This window comes from Dipodomys merriami, unplaced genomic scaffold (genome assembly GCF_024711535.1).
Source record: "Dipodomys merriami isolate MVZ:Mamm:240054 unplaced genomic scaffold, mDipMer1.0.p SCAF_19, whole genome shotgun sequence".
Lineage (NCBI taxonomy): Eukaryota > Metazoa > Chordata > Mammalia > Rodentia > Heteromyidae > Dipodomys > Dipodomys merriami.
Genome location: NW_027203270.1, coordinates 15,905,001 through 15,929,662, shown reverse-complemented (window position 1 = coordinate 15,929,662; position 24,662 = coordinate 15,905,001). Strand labels below are relative to the sequence as shown.

General features: G+C 42.6%; 1 protein-coding gene across 1 annotated transcript in view; it reads right to left on the bottom strand.

Moving 5' to 3' along the window:
• Window positions 1–450: 450 nt before the first annotated feature.
• The window catches only part of Rpa1 (replication protein A1), a 61,373-nt gene continuing 37,161 nt past the window's right edge, over window positions 451–24,662 (bottom strand). The window contains exons 7-17 of the mRNA XM_070027476.1: window positions 21,896–22,028; window positions 19,947–20,049; window positions 18,226–18,294; window positions 17,770–17,962; window positions 17,475–17,614; window positions 16,990–17,138; window positions 14,540–14,672; window positions 10,481–10,657; window positions 6,216–6,323; window positions 2,715–2,801; window positions 451–1,423 (exon numbers count right to left, since the gene is read on the bottom strand). Of these exons, the coding sequence (XP_069883577.1) occupies window positions 1,319–1,423; window positions 2,715–2,801; window positions 6,216–6,323; window positions 10,481–10,657; window positions 14,540–14,672; window positions 16,990–17,138; window positions 17,475–17,614; window positions 17,770–17,962; window positions 18,226–18,294; window positions 19,947–20,049; window positions 21,896–22,028 (1,397 nt within the window). The 3' untranslated portion in view covers window positions 451–1,318. The remainder of the gene's footprint in view (window positions 1,424–2,714; window positions 2,802–6,215; window positions 6,324–10,480; window positions 10,658–14,539; window positions 14,673–16,989; window positions 17,139–17,474; window positions 17,615–17,769; window positions 17,963–18,225; window positions 18,295–19,946; window positions 20,050–21,895; window positions 22,029–24,662) is intronic.

Here is a 24,662-nt window from a genome sequence, read left to right as displayed (position 1 = left end):
GCAACACTGCCGGTCATAGTGGGATGCTTGGAGAGATGTGCAGCAAATGCCAAGCAGTGGGTTGCAGTAACCCACCAGATAATTAATATGATTAGGAACACACAGAGCAAGCATGCTCTTGCTGACTGAAAAGCCCAGTAGCATAATTACTGTTTTCTTACTCGCTCACTGTCTGTACACATTTCAAAGCCTGCTTGGTGTTAGACTGCTGTGTAAACATCAATAAAACCCCAAAGTGCTAGATCATCAGCATTGCTGGGCACAATGGCTTTTCCTTTTTTGGTGTTTTCATTCTTTGAAAGATGTATTTCAGGGTTACAAACATTAGTAATCTCAGACTAATCTCTGAGTCTGTAATGAGTTAACATTTCTCCCAAGTGAACATTTATTATGAAGACTAATTAATTGCTTTCCAGTTACAAAAACCCTTTGCATTCAAAGAAAGTAGAATTCACAAGCAAAGAACATACTGTTTATTAAAACAAAGTAAAGGAAACAAGGGGAGCGTCTCTCCCTTCAAAATCTTTTCTACTTAACGAGCTTTAATCAAGAAATAAACTCACAAATGCAAGAAGTATGTATAGGTACAAAAAGTGTGCATTCGCCAACCAAAATGCAACATTAATTGAAGTGAAAACCCAAGCAATGCTTTGTAGTTGCCTGGATGTCCCCAGGGGACAGCAAGTCAATGCTTATCAGCCATCCTCAGAAGAGACAATTTTGATTAATATCAGACCCTTCTGACTTAGTCTATTAAATCTATTAAACCCTGAAGGAAGGGTAGTCTTCAGATATAAAAGATAGGCCTTTGATTAATAATTCTACTCTACTGCCATTCCAAGCACTAACAACCATGTGGCAAATGTAGAAAGAGTGAGCCTCTGAATTCCAGGAAGATACACTTAATCAACACCTCGGTTCCCCACTCCCTCCTCCCAGGAAGAACCCAAGTTGTGAAGGTGTCAGTACTGGAGAAGCAAAACTCAAGTGACATAATTTACTTCACTGTCTGTAGGGAGGGTCAATTTCTTGACATAATTCTTGCTTGAATTCTTAATAAATCTGACAGAAACCTGAAGTCAAAAGGGAGGGGCTAGGAGGGCTACGCTACCTGCTGGCTGACCTCCAGGTCTGACAGTTTACACCACCGCCACAGCCCTCTGAGTATATCCTTTGTCCACCAATGCATCCCAAGAGGTACACAGAAGAAACTGTCCACCATGAAGAGGCTCCTGTGTAACTGATGAGGGTGTGGGGGTCACATGGGGGCAGGAAGTAGATTCCACCTCAAACTTCTGTCCCATAAGTATGGCTCTCCTCACAGCAGGGCATTCTTCCTGATGAGTGTGACCAGCCTCCGGCCATACTCCCTGTAGTCCACAGGCTTCACGTCCATCACAGTGGCCTTAATTCGAGACTCGTCCTTTGAAAAAAGAAAAGCTGGTTGTGAGGGATGATGACTGGCCCCAGCATGGAGCAGTGGTGATAACCTTCTTTGCTTCAGTGACTCCAACCAGCCCAGCAGGACGAAGCACATGCTGCATTCAGTTTAGTAATTCCCAGAGAACACCCCGAGTGGGAGCCTGTCCCAGAATTCCCGCTGCTGGGACAACAGCCAGATCCCCACTTCACAGATTCTTTCTCTTGTCCTCAGCTTCCCAACACCCAGAGACTTAAGATCTTAAAGGAAAAGACTTTGGAGGGTGTTCCTATCTCTTAATTCTCTCTACAGAGGCACAAACAGGAGCCAAAAAGGGTAAATAACTTGAGAAAGCCACAAAGCTAACTTTGAAAGCTGTCTTCCGCTCAAGAAAAAGCTCAGCCAAGCCAGACGTTGGTGGTTCATGCTTGTAATCCTAGTTACTCAGGAGGATGAAATCTTAAGATTTCAAGCAAGAAAGTCCATGAGTGGACTGTGGGGTGTCTTTAGAAGAAGACAAGGCACTTCAGCCCAGTGGCTGGCATGGGGAAGGGGTTGGAAGCGGGGTGGAGCTGCTATTTACTAGTGTGGTTAAGAGCAAAGCTTGGAAGTCAGGCTGGCTGGGCAGGAGCTTGAGCTTGGTTACTTGGTAGCACAAGACTCAGCTCAGGCTCATTCTTGTTCTCTGCACAGAGAAAATGCGGATAAGGACAGTGCCGACCCACAGGTGCTGTGAGGACCAGTGAGACACATGTATCCCACAGTGCCCGCTAAATGCTGCCCATTCTGACTACCTGGGTCACCATAGACCACGGCAGGAATTTTCAACATAATTTCAACTCATACACGATCTTCAAAACCTAAACTTGCAGGCAGAGAAAGTCTGCTGCACATTATATACATTGTCAGTTCACAGACCAAAAAAAAAAAAAAATACTGGTTTATTTATTTATTTTTTCTAAATTTGAGACAGGGTCCAGCTATGTAGCACAATCCTCCAACTGCTATCTCCTGTGCTGAGATTACAGGTATAATATACAACTTCCTCCTCTCCAACAAAGAAAGCCAGAGCATTTCCTCTACATGTTCTACATATTTAGATAAGACACAGAACCTCTAAATCTATTTCCTCATCTGCAAGTGAGGTTCGTAATGGCACCTCAAATTGGCATGCATGGAAGTAGACAATTCACTGACAAGAATTCTAGAAGGCTGCTGCAGGCAATAAAGGGCGACTTCCCATCGCTAACCACCTACCCCTACCCCACCCCCAATCCTCAGCAGCCTGACTTACATTATAGGTCTCCAGTTTGACCCTGACTCTGAAGGTGAAAGTTCGGAAGTTGGCATTCTGGAAAACTTCGTCAAATGCCTGCTCATTCTGCAACAACACATAGAAACCACTGAACAACTTGTTAGGCTTTGGAAAGTCCCACCTCCATGGTCTGAAATTACTTAAGAACTATTAACTTAGTTTTTGTTTTTGTCAGTCCTGAAGCTTGTACTCAGGGACCAGGCACTGTCCCTGAGCTTTTTTTGCTCAAGAACGGAACCCAAGCCCAGAGTCCAAGCCCCAGGACCAGCAAAAATAAATTAAAACAAAACACTCAAGAGTATAGCTCTCCCTTGGTATTTTCAGGACATTGGTTCCAGGACTCTAAAGTAGATACCAAAATCCAAAGATGATTCCTGTAGGTTTTATATCCTCTGAAGGATCCAAATACCTGATACAATGTATATACCACCTAAGCAGTTATTATACTGTTGTTTACAGGAAAAACATCTGTACATGGCCAATACAGGTATAATTTTCCCTCTATAAATATTTTTGATCCATAGGTGATTGAATTTGTAGGATTGGTGGTTGCTGGGCTGGCAGGAGGGCAAGAACAGGAAAGGAGCTGCAATTTTTATTTTTTTGTGGGGCTTGAACACAGGACCTGGGTACTATCCCTGAGCTCTTTCGCTCAAGGTTAGTGTCTAGCACGTTGAGCAACAATGCCACTTCTGGTTTTCTGGTGGTTGACTGGAGATGAATCCTCCCAGGACTGGCTTTGAACTGAGATCCTCAGATTTCAGCCTCCTGAGTAGCTAGAGTTACACGTATGAGCAACCAGCACCTTCCTAAGGAGTTGCAATTTAATGTGTACAGAGTTTTGGTTTGAAAGATGGAAGAGTTGAAGAGAGGAATAGTGCTGGCACAACAGGGTAGATAGTTAACTACATGATTCAAAACTGTTATGACAAAAAGCAAAAAGGTTGCAATGACAAAGGTTCTATATAATTTTTCACACCAAAAATTAAAACACCCTTAGCAAAAATACTATTCTAAGATTCTAAATGAAATGATCTGAGACCCAGTAGGCTTCACCTAACAGGTAGGAAAACACTTTTAAGAGAAGTCAAATTGGGCTAAGAAGGTGGCTCAGTGGTAGAGTGCTTGCCTTGCATACATGAGGCCCTGGGTTTGATTCCTCAGCACCAGTTAAGCAGAAAAAGCCAGAAGTGGCACTGTGGCTCAAGTGGCAGAGCACTAGCTTTGAACTGAAGAGCTGAGGGACAGTGCCCAGACCCAGAGTTTAAGCTCCAACAAAAGAAAGAAAGAGAGAAAGAAAGAAAGAAAGAAAGAAAGAAAGAAAGGAAGGAAGGAAGGAAGGAAGGAAGGAAGGAAGGAAGGAAGGAAGGAAGGAAGGAAGGAAGAAAAGTAAAATTGTTACAGGCTTACTCATCATTTCAGCCTCAAAGCTATTGACTCAGGGAGCAAGAAAAAGAAACAAGTGGAGTGGGTCAAGGTCAGAGAAGGTCAAGAAACATAGTCCCCTCTCTGCCTCCTACTTTTCAAATACTATGGAAGTTGTTATTAACAACGACAGTAGGGCTGGAAATGTGGCTTAGTGATAGAGTACTTGCCTAGAATGCATGAAGCCCTGGGTTCAATTCCTCAGTACCATATAAACAGAAAAAACTGAAATTGGCGCTGTGGATCAAGTGGAAGAGTGCTACCCTTAAGCAAAAAACACTCAGGGACAGTGCCCAGGCCTGAGTTTAAGCCCCAGGACTGGGGGGGGTGGGGGGATGGAGGGGGGAGAAAGACAGGAGGAATTAGAGAATCATTTTTACTTATGTATTTATATTTTTTGTGGTACTCATACTTGCTAAGTTGGTATGCTACCTCTGAGCTATGCCTCTAGCAGAGAATGCATTTTATATAAAATGCAAAAACTTAACAGTGATAATATACATATAAAACAAATAGTTCATAAGTTCTTTATTTTCATTTTTAATTTATTAATTTATTTTGATCAGTCATGGGGCTTGAACTTGAGGCCTGGGCACTGTCCTTGAGTTCTTTTGCTCAAGGCTAACACTGTACCACTTTGAGCCACAGTGCTACTTCCAGTTTTCTGGGGGGGGGTTAATTTGGAGGTAAGAGTCTCATGGACATTCCTGCCGGGGCTGGCTTTGAACCACAATCCTCAGATCTCAATCTCCTGAGTAGATAAGGTTACGGACATAAGCCACCAGCACCTGGCCATTTTTTTTTTTTTTTTGTACTGAGGATAAAATCTAGGTTTGTACAGGCTAGGTATTTTCTTTTTTTTCTTTTAATTTTGAGACAAGGTATCACTAAGCTGTCCAGGCTGACTTTAAACTTGCTAAGTAGATCAGGCAGGCCACCTTGTACTTGTGATTCTCCTGCATCAGCCTCCTGAGTAGCTCAGACTACAGGCATATATATACATCCATGCCCAGCTAAGCTAAGTATTTGGCAAGCACTATGTAGCATGCAAATGGTTCTATCATAGAGATTTTTTTTTTAAAAAATAGAAGTTATCTGACAGAACAAACAAAAAAAACAAAAAAAATCATTCTATGGATTTTCAATATATAAATAATGTATTAAACCTTTGAAAAATTATGTGAGTTGCCATTATTCTTACAGATTAGGGAAGCATGGATGCACACTCCAAGAACATGATGGTTTCTGAGGGAAGTTTCCGCACATCCTCATTCACCAATCGACAGAACAGCCAAATATAATAAGCCCATAAAAAATCCAGAAAGGCTGCCTTTGGCCTTAAAATCTGATAGGAAAATAGAGGACCAAGCAAAATAGATAAAAGATACTATCACAATTTAAAGTCAATTCCAGTTATTTCTACAAAAGGACTTGGTTGAGACAATTTTCAGAGATCTTACGAACTGAACCAACCAGACAGAACTGAGGACAGAAAAGAGTAAGAAAAATACCAGCAGCCAATTCTTATTTCTCTGTGGCCTAACCAATTTGGAGGAAATGGAGAAAAAAAGAACACTGTGTATAAATGGGTCCCAATTTTCATGGCCTAGAAAATACAGCTTTTAGCTGTTTTATCTCTACTTTCTCAATTAAATCAATCTAGTAGATAAAAACAAAATGACTTGGGTACTGGGGTTCAAGCCTGTCATCCTTGCCACATGGGAGGTGAGACTAGACAATAGTGGTTGATGGACAGCCTGTAATTAAAAAAATGTCTGTATCCTAAGCTACTCAGGAGACTGAGATCTGAGGATTGTGGTTTAAAGCCAGCAGCCAGTGCAGGCAGCAAAGTCTGTGAGACTTTCATCTACAATTAACGAGCAAAAAGCCACAAGTGGAACTGTAGATCAAGTGGTAGAGTCCCAGTCTTGCACGAAAAAAGCTAAGGGACAGTGCCCAAGCCCTGAGTTCAAGTTCCAGTGCTGGCACAAACAAATCAATAAATTCAGAATTTAAGCAGAGAGTTTATAAACTATGGTGAAGTATGTGGCTGACCTTCTCTTTGAGTTCCCCAAGGTAAGCAGCATTCTGTCCAAGGATCGTTTCAGCTGACTCCTGGAAACAAGTCACCCACTGATTCTCTTGAAAATCGGCAATATTGGCCTAAGAACAAACACAACTCTGTTATCGCAACAAACGCATAATAAAAGGAAGACATACTAAGGAGAATGGAAGATCACTTTTCTTCACTCATTAAAGTAACTTCCACATGACAATATACTATCATCCTATATACATAAGGCCCCTGATGTCTGATGGCTTGACCTCATGATTTTCCCTCAGTATGCAAAAGCACATGCTCCCCACCAGTCTGGTTTTTACTTTTAGTATTGCCATATGACATTCAACACTTTACTATAAAACAGGCTTTATGCCAGAGGATTTTGCCCAATTGTAGGCTATGCAGGTGCTCTGAGCACACTTAATGTAGGCAAAGCTAATAAGCAAGACGGTTAGTAGGTTATGCGTATTAAACTTTCCACTTGGGCTGGGAAGGTGGCTCAGTGGTAGAGTGCTCGCCTTGCATGCTTGAGGCCCTGGGTTCGATTCCTCAGCACCACATAAGCAGAAAAAAAAAGCCGGAAGTGGCGCTGTGGCTCAAGTGGTAGAGTGCTAGCCTTGAGCTGAAGAGCTGAGGGATAGCACCCAGGCCCAGAGTTCAGGCCCTACGACCGGACCCAAAAAAACCCCAAAAACCAAAAACCAAAACAAACAAACAAACTTTCCACTTACACCTTCAACTTATAATGGGGTTACTGGGCATGTGAACTACATCCTTTCTAAAAATGGTGACAGATCATGAAACAGGTTTAAAAAGTAATTGGGTGGGGGCTGGGAAGGTGGCCCAGTGGTAGAGTGCTTGCCTTGCATGCATGAGGCCCTGGGTTCGATTCCTCAGCACCACATAAGCAAAAAGCCGGAAGTGGCGCTGTAGCTCAAGTGGTAGAGCGCTAGCCTTGAGCTGAAGAGCTGAGGGACAGCGCCCAGGCCCAGAGTTCAGGCCCCACAACTGGACCCCCCCCAAAAAAAAAAAAAAAAAGTAATCGGGTGGATGTGTGATTTCAGATCTACGTGGAGACAGAGGTAGAATCCAGGCATATTAGATCTAGCGCCCCTCCAGATGCAACAGATTTTGCCCTAAAGATTTTGAATAAGCTCTGTCAGGGTAGGTCCACTGAATTTGATTTTTATTTTTACTTCTTTTTTCGGGGGGAGAGAGGAGGATCTTGTCATAAGAGCCCAGGCTAGCTTGGAACTTGTGATATTCCTGCCTCAGTATCCCAGGTGCTGGGATTACAGGTATATGTCACCACACTTGGTGCTTGTTCTTGGCATTTTAAATTGTGCATTTATTTTCCTGCCACACACAAGGAGCTCCTTGATGGCTCTAAATCAACACTGAACATCCCAAACAATTTCAGTACCAGTGCTAAAGGGTCTTGCCAGCCACTGAATCTACCTAGCAGCAGAAATGGGCAATCAAATGTCCCCAACTGTGCATATGGTATAAAATTAAATTGGGAAGGATAAAGACAGAAAGCAGATTTTCAAAAATTCAGTTGCTGAGTAAAAGGCAGTATAGAAATGAGGGTGATGGCCAGGCACTGGTGGCTCACGCCTGTAATCCTAGCTACTCAGGAGGCTGAGATCTGAGGATCATGGCTCACAGCCAGCCCATGCAGAAAAGGCTATGAAACTCTTATCTCCAATAAACCACCGGAAAACTGGAAGTGGTGCTGTGGCTCAAGTGGTGGAGCACTACTAGCCTTGAGCTGAACAGATCAGTGAGGGACAGCGCTCAGGCCCAGAGTTCAAGCCCCATGACTGAGAGAAAAAAAAAAAGAAAAAAAAAAAGAGGGTGATGGTTGTTTTTAAAGGCTTCATTTTGACAATTTTGTTTTTCAAGTTCATGGGGCTTTGACTATACAATGTTATGGAAATAAGGTGACAAGAAAAGTTAAAAGCACTGACAAACTCAAGGTAATGGTGGCACATACTGGAACCACCAGTCCTGAGCATCTATCAACAGGTAAGAATAGCAGAGACACAGACACAGACACAGATGTTCAAATAAAACAACTGGGAAGGGAATTCCACTACTGAGGATCCACAGAATTAACTATCTAAAATGCTTTCCTTCATCTTAGTTGAATGAAAAGTTTATAGCTCACAAAAAATAAGGCTCTTAGCTGGATGCTGGTGGCTCACACCTGTAATCCTGGCTAGTCAGGAGGCTGAGATCTGAGGATCTTGGTTCAAAGCCAGTCTGGGCAGGCAAATCCTGTGAGACTCTTATTTCCAATTAATCACCAGAAAACTGGTAGTGGCATTATCGGCTCAAGTGGTAGAGCACTCGACTTGAACTGATGGACAGCGCCCAGGCTCAGAGTTCAAGCCCCACGACTGACCCCCCCCCTTTAAAAAAAAAGGCTCTTAAGTGACCCACCATTTAGCACAATTAGAGTTTAGAAAGAATAGGTGGAATCCTTTTATTGTTATTAAGGTTTGTAACACAGGGGTTACCATTTCTCTTAAGTCAAGTAATGAGTACAATTCTTTTTGGACAATGTCACTCTATCCTTCACTTTCCCACAATTGCCCCCGAATCCCCTTTATCTAAAAATATTTCTTTAAAATTTCTTTTATATCAAGAGCTGAGAGTGGTGATGCACACTCGTTATCATAGCAACTTGGCAGGCAGTGGAGTTGAACCATGAGTTTCAGATCCTATCTTAAAAAGAAAAGGACCAAGGATGTGGCTCAAATGCAAGAACATTTGCTTTAAGCTGGAGGCCTTGGGTTCAATTCCCAGTACTAAAAGAACAACAACAAAAAGACCATCTAATTATGAGAATATTCATTGCATGGGAAAAAAATGAAACTATAGAAAAGTATACTGAAGAAAATAAAGAACCAACCAGAAATAACCACCGGCAACAATCTGGTCTTGTATTCCTTCTCCCAGTCTGGTTCTATCTATGAATATCCCTCAAGACCACAGAAAACAGACTCTTTAGTATTTTCTATCTGGAATGAATAAAGTCTGAATCTTTACTTATGTCATTTAATAGTCTTCATAAGGAAAGTTTTCAAATACTGTCAAATAATAAGTGGTAAATTCAAAGGTCTTCACAGTGATGATGGTTGTTCAACAAAGGAATTAGCAGAGCAGGAGGGACATGCGAGTTGTATCCAACCTTCTAAAATAAACAGCAGTGTGACAGACAGCTTTACATAGCTGTGACATCTCTGGTTATTTCTTTGGAATAAATTCCTCCAGCTGGTTACTGTGTCAAAAAATATAAATGCTTTTAAGCCTTCTGATATATTACTGCCAAATCACTTTCGAGAAAAACAGAAGAATGCCCTTTCTTTATCGTTTAGTTACTATCACTAAAAGTATACCTTTCATTCAAACCACCATAACAAAAAAAATCTTTACAATGCAAAAAAAGTCACAACACTACCTCATATTCCAATGTTAAGAGTAACAATGAACCCCTTAAAAAAAAAGAACTAGATATAGGTATATCTAGATATATATGCTTAAATAACTTACAGATACAAGTGATGTCTAAGTACAATTATTGCTGTCCAGAAATAGCATTTCAAATATGAGTGCTACCAATGTTGTAACCATACAGAATGTGGAAATTGGCCAGGGTGCCAAGAGACTCATGCCTGTAATCCTAGCTACTCAGGAGGAGGCTGAAATCTGAGGATCATGGTTCAAAGCCAACCTGGGCAGCAAAGTTCATAAGACTCTTATCTCCAATTAACCACCAAAAGCTGGAAGTAGAGCTGCGGCTCCAGTGCTAGAGCACTGGCCACGAACAAAAGCAGCTCAGGAATAGTAGCCAGTCTGAGTTCAACTCTCAAGACCAGCACAAGAGCTGGGAATGTGGCTTAGTGGTAGAGTGCTTGCCTAGCATGAATGAAGCCCTGAGTTCAATTCATCAGTACCACATAAACAGAAAAAGCTAGACATGTCACTGTGGCTCAAGTGATAGAGGGCTAGCCTTGAGCAAAAGAAGTTCAGGGACGGTGCCCAGGCTCCCAAAGATTAAAAAAAAACAAAAAACAAAACCCAGTACAAAACAGTAGAAGAACAGTCATTCAGGTGGTGCAAGATCCTTACTTCTTCATGCACTCATCCACAAGCTCCCCACCACAAATGCTTTGGTGCTTCTAATGTAATCCTAGCATATGACAGCGAGTCAATAAACATGCCAGAGCTTCTCATCTCCCACTGTACGTACCGACAAGATCAAGCGGTATTTGAAGTTAGGAAATTCCCGGTCACACTTTTCACAGCGATACAGGCCATTCTGCTGGTCAATCACTTTCTTATTGCAGTCCTGAGATGGGCAGGCTTGGTACATACAGTTCTCTTTGCGAAGATATACTACCGTGGCTACAGAGCTGAAATAGTCCGCCTTTACAAGAATAAGAAAGGGGGAATGTGAGAACACACCTGCATTTAGGGCTGGAACCAACCAGATGGGGCTCAAAGCTGCCCTTATACACAGATGTCAAGTACTTACATGTGTTCCTGTCCTAAGCTCACAAAACGATTATGGGAACCATTCATTCTGCAGTTTCAGAAATAGCATGCACGGTGTACAAACCCAGGGAAGAAATAAACCAAATTCTAAGGTACAAAATTCCTTCTTAATAAGAGTTAATTCAAGCCAGGCACAAGTGGTTCATGCCTAAATCCTAGATATTCAGAAGTCTGAGATGTGAAGCTCATGGGTTTTTTGTTTGTTTTTGGTCTGTTGTAGGGCTTGAACTCTTGAGCTCTTCAGCTCAAGGCTAGCGCTCCACCACTCAAGCCACAGCACCATTTCCTGTTTTCTGGTGGTTAATTGGAGATAAGAGACTCATGAACTTTCCTTCCCAGGCTGGCTTTGAACCATGATCCTCAGATCTAGCCTCCTGAGTAGCTAGGATTACAGGCATGAGCCACTGGCACCCAACTGAGGATCATGGTTTGAAGTCAGTTCAAGCAGACAAATCTGACTTTTTTTTTTTTTTTTGCCAGTCCTAAGGCTTGAACTCAGGGCCTAGGCACTGTCCCTGAGCTTCTCTTGCTCTACTACTTGAGCCACAGCACCACTTCCAACTTTTTTTATGTGGTATTGAGGAATCGAACCCAGGGCTTCATACATAATAGGCAAGCACTCTACCAAAACACCTTCCCCACCCCTCTGAGAGACTCATCTCCAATTAACCATCTACAGGCTAAAAGTGAAAGTATTGTTCTAAGTGGTAGAGTATCAGGCATGAATAAAAAAGCCAAGCAAGAGTGTCAGGCACTAAGTTCAAGCCCTACTATGAACGTGCATGCATATGTGTGTGTGTGTGTGTGTGTGTGTATCTATACATGTATACAGGTGTCTCACACCTGTAATCCTAGCTACTTAAGAGGTTGAGCTCTGAGGATCCCAATTCAAAGCCAGCCTGGGCAGGAAAGTCCATGAGATTCTTACCTCCAATTAACCAGCAAAAAGCCAGAGGTGAAGCTCTGACTCAAGTGGTAGAATGCCAGCCTTGAGCAGGTAACTAAGGCATAACACCTAGGCCCTCAGTTTAAGCCCCAGTACCATCATTACCACCAAAAATATATAAGTAAATAAAAGATTTAGAGTAGCTATGGTCAACTACTCCTCCCACTCCCACACTAAAACTAAGATCAGTGATTTCTAGGTCATTAACCTAGAAACTTAGCTGGATAATTTATTATTCAGCTTCAGGTCCGATAAGCCATTCAGTCACAGTCGCTTCTTCAATTCCTCAGAAACCCCTGTTGTGGGGCATGAGACAACATGTAGATGGAAGCAGACGCCTTTGTTCCAATAAAACTTTACTAACAACAAGCAGTTGCATCAGAGCACAAAAATACCCATGAATGAGGATCTGTGCCTTGTAAGTGTAGAAATCACTGATAAGTAAATCTAGAAAGCACTAAATTGTGCTTGGCTTTTTGTTGATATTTGTTTTGACTTTCAACCCCTTCCTGAGTCTCCAGAGCTTTTAAAATTTATTTTTACTGTATTTTAAAAAATATCTTCAAGTGGCTGAACAAAGTAGTTACCATTCAACAAATCAGTTTATGAATACATCTTGATCAATGTCACCCCCTTACTTCATTTTACCCCTTCTATAACAAGCTAACCCCTTTCACTCCATTGAGTGGAGTACTGTGACTGCATTCTCCCCCTTTTCTTTCTTCATTCCGCTACTCCCCTCCCCTTGACCTTCTCCTATACCTTTCAAGTACCTATTTCCTGGTATCATTTTGTTGTACTGTGGTTAGTTTTTCTAAGGAATTAAAATTTAAATTCTCCTCTGCAAATACTGTATTTCAGTTAATACATTTATAAATTATTTCTAGCTTCTATATACAAGAGAAAACGTGTCCTTCGCCTCCCTGAATTGTTTTAATTTGTACTTGATATCCAGGCAGTGGTTTCAGAGACAAAACATGGTGAATGCTTAAAAGAATCTGGCTACTTTCCAGTGTAGAAGGTTCTAGAGCTAGGGCTGTAGCCCAGTGGTAGAGTGCTCACATAGCACCCACAAGGCCCTAGGTTCTAACCTCAGCACTACCAAACAAAACAAAAAGAAAAAGAAAGCTCTAGAGAAAGGCGGGCACTAGTGGTTCATGCCTGTAATCCTAGCTACTCAGGAGGCTAAGATCAGATGTCTGTGGTTCAAAGGCAGCCAGGGCAGAAAAATCTATGATTTTCTTTTCTTTTTTTTTGGGGGGGGGTCCGGTTGTGGGGTCTGAACTCTGGGCCTGGGCGCTGTCCCTCAGCTCTTCAGCTCAAGGCTAGTGCTCTACCACTTGAGCCACAGTGCCAATTCCAGCTTTTTCAGCGTATATGGTGCTGAGGAATCAAACCCAGGGCCTCATGCATGCAAGGCAAGTGCTCTACTACTGAGCCACCTTCCCAGCCCAAAATCTATGACTTTCATCTCCAATAAACTACTCAGAAAAAGCTGGAAGTGCCAAGCACTGGTGGCTCACGCCTGTAATCTTAGCTATTCAGGAGGCTGAGATCTGAGAATTTCTGTTCAAAGCCAGCCCAGGCAGGAAAGTTCGTGAAACTCTTATCTCTAATTAACTACCAGAAAACCCAGAAGTGGTGTTGGCTCAAGTGGTAGAGCGCTTAGCCTTGAGCTGAAAAGCTGAGGGACAGCACCGAGGGCCAGAGTTCAAGCCCCATAACCACCACCAACAACAAAAAGCTCTACAAGAAGTAAGTGTCTTAGGCAAATGCCTGGATCTTTCCTGTATTTTCATGTCAGGTCCAGACTCAAGACATGACTTGAAAGTCTAGGTGCAGACATGCAGAAAGTCTAGGTACTTGGTATGCCCATTTCTTATCACATACTATCTTTAGATCAAGAGAGAAACTGGGAGGCAAGAAAATGAGAAGAGTGGCTGTTCCTATGACAGGAGAACACAGATTTATCCCATGTTTAATTCTCACAACGCTCTCTAAAAGCATTGTGAGTTTCTGTTGATGACAGTGATGGATAGGGATGTACTGTGAAATCAGACAGTAAGAAATAAAACCTGCATTGTATATGCTGACAGCAAGGGATCAGGGTGCATAAAAGAAATAAGTGATTTAAATATGTAAACCATTTATTTAAATATTCAAATGACCTAACCTGCTGACAGAACACAGGTTAGGTCAAGACAGTGGGAGGGTTATCCCACACATACGGACAGGAAAGCTATAAGTAAAGCCAAATACCAGTCAGTCCCCAGTGGGGTCCATCTGCAGCCCTCAGCCTGTAGGGGGCCGCAGAACATAAATGGGGAACTGCCTGATGCTGAACACTGAGCCTGGATGATTTCCCACTCAAAAAAAAAAGTCTTTGTAGGGGCTGGAGCTGAGGCTCAAGTGGTGGAACACCTGCCTAGTAAGTATGAAGCCCTGAGTTTAAACCGCAGTACCACAAAAGAAATAAAGTATTTGTGACCAGTGAGAGTGAGTACTTTGATTTGTAGAAGCAATTAGAAAAGTAATGTAAACCCAAAGTCAGTTTACAATGTAGTTATAATACAGGGCTCAGGCATGATCACTTTCTTGAGATCCTCTGAGCCTTCCCATTTTTCTGCATTAATGCAGGGAAGGGCTACAACACACTTTAAAGTTAGACAGCATTGGTTCATTAGGCCGGGACAAAGTCCCAGGTAAGAATGAACACCTGACAGCTGGTATCACAAACCAGATCTCAAAATTTAGGCCTCTGTACACTTTTGCATGCTTTTGTGGAGACAGTGAAGAATGTAAAAATACCTTGTCACCTTGGCCCAGGTTCTCCAATTTAACCTCATATAATGTTTTCCAGTTGGTGTTGCTGCCTCCTGTTCCTCCACCCCTTTGATCAGAGATGGAAACACCATCTAAGGCTTGTCCTTCTGAGTCAAACCTGAAAAAATAAATAATAAGGACCATAGGAACTTGATTTGTATATACTTCTCAAAACATGCTTCTTGTTTCTACTTACTAGATAAAGGCATCTACCCCCACCAGCTTTCACATCCACCCTGTCATGTGGGCTCAAATTAGCATATTCTGTTTTACCTTAGTCTAAGGAAGAAAGTGTTCTTTCCTTTGATCTCATTTGCTTTGATGCCCCCCAGTGGTCAAGACAATCAGTGCCAAAGTACCACAGACCCTTCCCTAGAGTAACTCTGCACAGGAAGAGTAGCCAGGATTGAGGCCTAAAAATACTGTGAAAGTCAACAATTGTAAGCTACAATGTAGAGCTCTAGTACAGTCCTTTGCATTACTACTGCTCATCTCAGTTGCAGCTGCATTGTGTGCACTTGCTTGTACATCAGTACTACAGCTCAGAACTCGCCTTTCCTCATGGCTAGTGTTCCACCACATAAGCCACGCCTCCAATCCAATGATTTTGTTGGTTAATTGGAGATGGGTGGGTCTCACAGACTTGGTGTGGTTCAAGTGGTAAGAGTCCCAGCTGAGCAAGCAGCTGTATTTTTATCCTCACTGAAATGATTGGAAACAGTTTCCACAGTGGAAAACTTAAGCCCAACATGAATTCAATTGATTTTATAACCCAAAACAATCTACCAGAAGGCATTATCTATATTTTCTTGCAGATTTGCCTCCTTATTAAGATTTTACTTATGTCAATATTAAATTCAAATTAATCTGTATTAAATTATTACTAACATTGATTATACTTCTTGGCCACCTATCAGTTGACATGTAGGAAAGGCATGAAGGCCAGGGAGAGGGAGGATTAGGGACATACTTGTGACAATAGTCAGCCTGAGATTAAAAACATGCCTAACATCATTGCAATGGTGAGTATCTAAAAGCTAACCACACACAGAGCAAGCTTTCTAGAAACAGAGCATCCAGCAGAATGGATGCTGCCCTAAGCTGCAGACAATTGCCTTCGCATTCTGTCAGGTAAGCGGCTAAATCCGTCACCGAGGCACAGCAAGGTCCATAAATCTGTTTCACCGCTACTAGCTACACAAGTTTATGGTTTCAAAAACTCCAAGGAGACATTTGCCACCAAAGACAGCTCATCAGGAGTCAGCAGAGCAAGGAGAGAGGCAGCCCTTCTTACAATAAAAATTCTACTTTGTTAGAGCCAAGATCTAAACATCACTAATCCCTGCTGCGTGGGGTGTGTGCACCAAACCTCTCTTTGATCAATGACAAGTTATTTTGTTCAGGGGATGGGCATGTCTTTTTATGTTGCCTGGCATCCAGTTACTGACAATGAAATATGAACACCTTAATGTGGGCACACAATTAACTGGGGGTTGTGCTTCAGACAAAGGCTGGAAGAAAACCAAGCAAAACCAAACCAAAGTCCTGGTTATTTCTGGTCAGACTATAATAGGCCCTGCTGGATAATGCCATGCCAGCTTCTAGAATAGTTAAATAAAAGGATGGCGTAAGTGACATGAACACTTCTATAGATGGTTTAGAAACTGTTAAAACACTAGTGCTATTTGTTGACATCAGACTCAAAACAGAAATGATGAGTATGAAATACGAGCTTGTTCTTGAGTCACTTAAACCCTAAGACCCAGTTGGAAACTGACACGTCCCCATGTGACTATAACTATACAAATTATTTAAGCTTGAGCTTGTTAAAAGTGTTTTCCCTGACCACATCAATTCTTATATACCATGTTTCAGGCCGAAGTGCTTTTTTAAGGCAGAGTTTTAATGCCTTCAAAAGCTAGATATGGTGAGATTTTTAACAGGCTCTCCTCATCCCTTGAGTGCTTTGAGAATAACAATATAATGGCAACAAAAGTCCATTGTTCCCACCCTGCTATATCAGAGTCACAGTGAACACACTCTAGAAGATGTGACCTGCACCAGAGGCACAAGAGTAAGAAAGAACATTCTTCCCCCACAGCTCAAACATAGCAGCAAAAGATTCCCTCAGCATACATCCTGTATCACCCTGCTGCTAAAGCCCCTCCATACCCTGCTTTGGCAGGATCGAGGTCAGCACACAGCACTTACATTCTAATCGCCTCCTCTGACTCTCCAGGTTTGTTGTGGGATTACGAGCTTGTCACTTTAAGGGCTTTAAAGACATCTCAGAAGGCATAAATAAAGCCTCCAAGAAAGAGGAACTGTTCCGTTCAGTTAGGAAGCCTTCTACTTGGTTGAGACCTCCTACACTGATGGTACCCAACTCTTCTCAAAGCCCAGACTCAAATTTGATTTAGCCCCACAAAACCTACCATCCACGCAGCTTATAGGCCTCTGGGATGTCAGGATTCATAATGATAGTGCTTGAAGACAGAACGGAGAGGCTCCGTCCACCAAAATCAGAGACTCTCGCCCCTTTGATGGCCATTACCGGCTGTCTGGACCCATCAAACTTGTCTGCCTACAAAACAAACACCAAATACAATCTAAGTATCACTGGCAGGAATTCCAAGAAAAAGTTAATAGTACAATGCATATTAATCTGTGCATGTTAAATCTATATAAGACAGACCTCACACTCATGTTAAACCTGCTCAGAGATAACATGACAACTAATCTACCACTACTTTCCTAGAGTTACAAAGAAGAGCATTTTACTACAGAAAGCTGAAATCATAGCACATCTCATAGAAAAGTTGTCAAGTAATCACCAGGGACCTCAGCCCTTTATCCCTATGTGGCCAACTCAGGACAGGACAAGGCACCTGGAGTCTTTCTGCTCAGTGTGAGCACTTACATCTTCCCCCCACAGCGTAGCAGTCACCACTTTCCCTGACGTATCCATCAAATAGATGTTCCTCTTAGCAACTTCTCTGTTGTTAGACTTGACAGTGATCTTAGTGGCATCTTCATAGTTCTTGCAGATCCCTAGTATGTCTAAAACACAGGCACAAGTCTTTAGCAGGAGTGATCAAGGTTCCTTTCACGACATGATCAAAGGCCAAATGATAAGCACAGCAAGTCTTGCACCTCTCTATACGCTGCAAATAAACTAACCACCACTGCTCTCCTGGCCTCAAGCCTGAACTTACCTACAAGTGAATCTTTAGACTTGTTCTCTAGGTCACCAATGCCTGTGAAATCAAACTGAACTGTGGGCAAGTGATGATCATCTTCGCAGGGCACGACAGAAGTCTCATTATTGAAGGTCATCTCATAGTCATTTTTAACAGCTGAGAACTGTTTGTTAGCAATCTTCAGGGTGCCTTTTGAGAAATAATACACCTGCAAAAGAGGCCAAGCCATGAGAAGTGATAGTCCACCACATAGAATGCAAAAACTCCTTAGGCAGGTTGGGAGTATGGTTCGAGTGGCAGAGTGCATGTTTAGCAAGCACACAGTCCTGAGTTCAAATCCTAGTATTGGGGTGAGGGGGTGAAGAATCCCTTTATTGGAATACAACACTCTAATGGATGAGACCCCTCCTCCCCCACCACTATTCTCACTGTTCCATACAACTGTGTCAGTTCTCCACCAACCCAACGTACCTTATTCACTTCAATAAGAGGGAAGAACTTGTCCACTTGCTCATTGAAAGCAGTAGCTCTGATTTCACCCTGTAGAAGCAAGTAAGAGCAGGTTAGGAATGTGGTGTTCCGCATCCCAGTTTGAGTGGTGAAAAGCCAGCCATGTTAGCATCAAGATGACATCTCAGGGGCAGTGGCACAAGGGGACCTGTGGGAGGGCTGCAGACATCCCAGAAACCCACATTTTACAGCTATACTTTCAGCTCCCTCAAAACAAGAGAGGGGCTGGGCACCAGTGGCTCACGCTTATAATCCTAGCTACTCAGGAGGCTGAGATCTGAGGATCAAGATTCAAAGCCAGCCAGGGCAGGAAAAGTCTGTGAGACTCTTATCTCCAATAAATCACTAGAAAACCAGAAGTGGCGTTGTGGCTCAAGCGGTAGAGTGCTCGCCTTGAGCTAAAGAGCTGAGGGATAATACCCAACCCCAGAGTTCAAGCCCCATGACCAAAAAACAAAATAAAACAAAAAACAACAAAAAACCCAGAGAGGGTCAAGCAGCCAAGCCAGTAATCACATTTACTTAAGATGGAAAGAAAACAAAACAAAACAAAGGACAGGTTTAATATTGTGATAATAAAAGCCTCAAGTTCCAGATTCTGAGTGGCACGACCAAAACCCACGGGGCTGTGAGGAACACGGGTGACTCAAGCAGCCTCCCTCCTGCTTGCCACCTGAATGATGGATGATTTCACACTCAGGAGCCGCTGCCAAAAATGTTATAACGAATCATGCTTTCAAGTTGCTTCTGATTTGATTCTTACTTTTACTATTCTGTCAAGGCAATATGTTAGAGAGAGATGAGGAACTTAAATAAATAAAGTGTTGAAATATTTAGCCCACTGTAGATTAGATGGACAATTTGTAGAAAATGAGGTTCTGGTACTGACTCTGCCATCACAATTAAACATTTGGGGTGATACGCCAACTTCCAAAAGCAGGAAGAGGAAGAGAAGAAAAAAGAAAAGGAAAAGGAAAAAGAAAGGGATGACAATGACCGTTTCGAAATGTTTTGTCAGCAAAAGGGTTCTATCTAGTTTAAATTAAAGCAGATAATCTGGATCCCAGTGGATCATGCCTACAATCCTACTTGCTAAGGAGGCTGAGATCTGAAGATCACTGTTTGAAGCCACTCTGGGCAGAAAAGTCCATGAGACTCTCATCTCCAATTAACCACTAAAAATCCAGAAGTGGAGCTGTGGCTCAAGTGGTAGAGCACTAGCCTTGAGCAAAAAGGCACACAGCCCAGGCCCCAGAGGTCAAGCCCAATAGTGGCACAAATAAGTAAATAAAGCAAGCAAACAAGCAAGCAGATAAGACTCTGTAGGTCAGATCTTATTTATTGTTTGTTTGTTTATTTGCCAGTTGTGGAGCCTGAACTTTGGGCCTAGGCACTGTCCCTCAGCAATTCTGCTCAAGGCTAGCCCTCTACCACTTGAGCCATAGCACCACTTCTGGCTGTTTCTGCTTATGTGGTGCTGAGGAATCGACACCACAATTTCATGCATGCAAGGCACTCTACCCCTAAGCCACCTTCCCAGCCCCAGATCTTATTCATGATGGCTAACTCTCTCCCTCCAGTAACCATGCAAGGATTTCATCTTTTTGGCCTCAGAAGCCTACAGAGCCCAGGCTGTTTCTTGGAACCTAGCCCTGTGACTACCCCACCTGACACATACTCACACTTTCATCCACAAGTTCTAGAGAGAAAAGCTTCCCTTCCCCCCGGGAATTGCTCCAAGTACGGATCTGACTTTTATTGGTGACACGAGCACAAATGGTCCACCTAAAAAACAAACAAGGGACGTTAGTGTTTGGAGTCTTCCTTACCTGACTACAGATCAGGTAAGAAAGTATTTTCCCACAGTCCTTCTTATCTTACACATACTCCATTTGTAAGTTACCTGTATTTTAATCCAGCTAATTAAAAGACTGAGATGACATTCAGGCTTGACAGTTTACAGAATAAGCAAACAGTGAAACGTACAAGGTGATTTAACACTAACTCATTCTCCTGTCAAATAAGCAAATTTATAAACTCTCTTCCCTCTCCAAAAACCATCACCAAGGCAACAATATCCCCTTAATGAAAGGCTCTAAGCTTTTTTTAAAAAAACAAAAAAACCCAAAAACCCAGTTACACCAGTAATTATATTTTGTCACTATTTTCAGTTATGGGAAATGATATAACTAATGTCAAACTTCTGTCTTGGAAAATTTCTAATGCATGCAGAGTATGAACCTACATACAGAACATGGCACCTGTGGGCCATTAAAGAAAAACACATTAATGCCGTATGACCTTAGAGGCCACTGAAAAAGGAGGCTCAAGAACCAAGGTCCAGGTCTATGCCCATCCTGAGGGTAGGTGCTGGACACACTGGTTACCTTACTTCAGTTTCACAGGAAATGAACATCCCTATACAGCTAAGTACTAGAAGAATGAATAAAAATATACCTGAAAGAATACTGAAAAAAAGAACTCACTAGTTGGATGTCAGTGGCTCTTGTCTGTAAGCCTAGCTACTGAGGGGGCTGAGATTTGAGGATAATGGTTTGAAGCCAGTCTGGGCAGGAAAATCCTTAACTCTCCCATTCAACCACCAAAAAGCTAGACACAGAGCTGTGTCTCAAGTAGGAGAGCAATAGTCCTGAGCACAAAAGCTCAGGGACAGTACCCAGGCCCAGGATTTCTCACCCTGTCCCCCACATCACTATTTTCTAACAGTCTAAGATTAAATGAAAAAACAAAACAAAAAAAACCCTGATATAAAAGAAATACATATTTGGGACATAACTAATGTGGTTCATATAAATAGCACAGATTATCTTAGTCAAACTAAATCACAGTAACAACTTTTAGACTTTGAGTCATTTATGTACATGAGATGAAATGGCTTCTGAATGAGCAAATATTTATTTTTATTCATGAGCTTATCAATTGAGTTTCTAAGCAGTAATGTTTTTATTTTAAATTTTTCTAAAAGTATGGAAACCTACTAGCTATACCACATTGCTATTTTTTCCTTTTTTTTTTTTTTTTGGTGCCAGTACTGAAACCAGAGCCTCACACTCTTGTTTTTTTCACTCTAGCCTGTTGCTCTAACACAAGCCACTCCTCTACTTCCAGCTTTTTGCTAGCTAACTGGAGATGAGTCTCTCAGATTCGTATCCTTGGGCTGGCTTTCTACTATGATCCTCAAATCTCAGCCTCCTGAGTAGCTAGAATTACAAGCCACCAGCACCAGGCTTTTCCATTCTTTTTTTTTTTTTTTAGCTTCGTCCTGGGGCTTGAATTCTGGGCCTGGGCGTTGTCCCTGAGCTCTTCTGCTCAAGGCAAGTGTTCTACCACATGAGCCACAGTGCCACTTCCAGTTTTTTGGTGGTTAATTGGAGATGAATCTCATGGGCTTTCCTGCCCAGGCTGGCTTCAGATCTCAATCCTCAAATCTCAGCCTCCTAAGTAGTTAGATTATCAGTATAAGCCACTTAAACCTGCCCTTCCTTCCTTCCTTCCTTCCTTCCTTCCTTCCTTCCTTTCTTTTTCTTCTTTTTTTAAAATAGAAATTAACAACAAAGTAAGGAACCCTTTCATGAACCCATGGTAACTGTGCACTTGGCCAACAACTCACTTGGACTGGTAAGGGGTGAGGCTGGCGATTGGCACTACTTTGGCCTGTGCTCCCCCAGAAGGGTGTGAGAGGCCCGGTCCAGCAGGTTTTCCAAATGTCTTTGAGGTACCATACGTCTTAGATACAGTCGAACCTTTACAAGTAAACACACAGAGAAAAGGACAGTCAGTATTCTACTTAGCCTATATAGTAAATTTTACAAGTATTTTCATTACTGATATGTCTGGTGAGGTAAAATTTTTCATTTTCAGTATCCAGATACAGAGGGAAGCAGAAGGCCAGGAAAGCAATCTAGAATGAGGGTGGGGTGCAGAAGAATCCATAATTACATCCGTTGACTTAAACCCCAAGGGTCAAAATAGAGATGATAATGAATCCGCACTGCTTTCTCAGGTCCACCCTGTGAAACTTTTTCTCTTGCACCAATGGACACGATAATGGGGCAGAGAAAGAAGATTAACTTGACTGGGAAAACTGATAGCAAGTCTGTAGGTCCCTAAGAAAAGCGATTCCCCACCTTTAAAGGAAAAGGAAAAGCATGGCCATAGGGACCAGGAGAATGGATATTGGTAGGAAGTGGTATCTATCACCAATGAATCATTTCAAAATACTGTCACTGGATGAGGTCTACAAGGAAAGCTTTAGGAAGGATGGTTTTAGTTGGGAACAAAGGGCAAGACTCAACGTTTGGTCAAGGCGAAAGGTAGGAGGCCACTTTGACTTGCTGTCTCTAAGCTCTATAGTGGCCTTGCATGTGGAAAGACCACTGTTCAAAGTTTATTAGCAAATGAGTTTTGTGCTCACAAGCTTTATAACTGTGAGGCTTCAGCCACTAATTCTGAAAAACAAATTTAGTTCAGTGATCTCTTACCTTCCACATCCCAAGTTTTTTTCATATTAGAATGTGTTTAGGGGCTGGGAAGTTGGCTCAGTGATAGAGTGCTTGCCTCACATACATGAGGCCCTGGGTTCAATTCTTCAGCACTACATAAGCAGAAAAAGCTGGAAGTAGCGCTGTAGTTCAATGGTAGAGTGCTAACCTTGAGCTGAAGAGCTAAGGGACAGTGCCCAGGCCCAGAGCTCAGGCACCATCACCGACAAAAAAAAAAAAGAAAAAGAAAAAGAAAAAGAAAGGAAGAAAGAAAGAAAAGAAAAAAAAAAAGAACATGTTTAAAAACCTAAGTTCACTTTGTATTTATGAGTTCCCAAAACATGTTTTACACTACTGCAGGTATGTGTAGCACTTGGTTAGAAATACATGCAGGAGCCGGGCGCCAGTGGCTCATGCCAGTAATCCTAGCTACTCAGGAGGCTGAGATCTGAGAATCAAGGTTCAAAGCCAGTCCGGGCAGAAAAGTCTGTGAGACTATTATCTCCAACTAACCACTAGAAAACTGGAAGTGGTGCTGTGGCTCAAGCAGTAGAGTGCTCATCTTGAGCTGAAGAGCGCAGGGTTAGCGCCCAAGCACAGAGTTCAAGCCCTACGACCGACAAAAAAAAAAAAAAGCAAATGCACGCAAGAGTGGAGTGCCTAGGGGCTGGGAAGGTGGCTCAGTGGTAGAGTGCTTGCCTTGCATGCATGAGGCCCTGGGTTCGATTCCTCAGCACCACATAAGCAAAAAACCGGAAGTGGCGCTGTGGCTCAAGTGTTAGAGCGCTAGCCTTGAGCTGAAGAGCTGAGGGACAGCGCCCAGGCCTAGAGTTCAGGCCCACGACTGGACCCCCCCCCCAAAAAAAAAAGAGTGGAGTGCCTCAGATCCTAGAGCTTTCTGTTCCACACAGGAGTCAGAAGAGGCCAATAGACATACAACAGGAATGACCCAAGGACACACAGGTACTCTGCAGTATGTACACATATGGAACACAATACAGTTTTATTAAACACACACAAGCGTCCATTTATCCACTGTATGAGAGAGACAGACAGACACAGACACACACAGACACAGACACACACAGACACACACAGACACACACAGACAGACACACACACATACACACACACACACACACACACACACACACACACACACACACACACACACACACACACACACACACACACACACACACACACACACACACACACGGAGTGAACCCAAAGCCTCCAGAATGCAAGATAAGCACTGTCACTAAGCTACATACATCCCCAGCCCCATTCATCCAAATAATTTATTTGTGGTTGTTGGTTGTGGGGCTTAAACCCAGGACCTGGCATTCTTCTGCTCAAGGATAGCACTCTACAACATTCAGCCACAACACTACTTCCAGTTTTCTGGTACTTAATTGGAGAAAAGTTTCACAAGGGCTGGGAAGGTGGCTCAGTGGTAGAGTGCTTGTCTTGCATGCATGAGGCCCTGGGTTTGATTCTTCAGCACCACCTAAGCAGAAAAAGCCAGAAGCGTAGCTATGGCTCAAGTGGTAGAGATCTAGCCTTGAGCTGAAAAGCTGAGGGTCAGCACCCAGGTCCAGAGTTCAGGGCCCACGACTGGGGGAAAAAAAAAAAGTCTCACAAATTTTCCTGTCCAAGCTGGCTTTGAGCCTTGATCCTCAGATCTCAGCCTCCTCAGTAACAAGGATTACAGGCATGAGCCACCAGTGCTTGGCTTTTTTTTTGGTCAGGAAGATATCCTTCAGTTTACATCTAGTCCATTTTCTTACACCATGAAGTTTAAAATAACAAAACAACAAGGAAAAAAAATGTAAATCTGTGGAAGGAAAAGGAAGAATAACATACTATTTATATTTCAGCTTAAAGAAGGAGCTT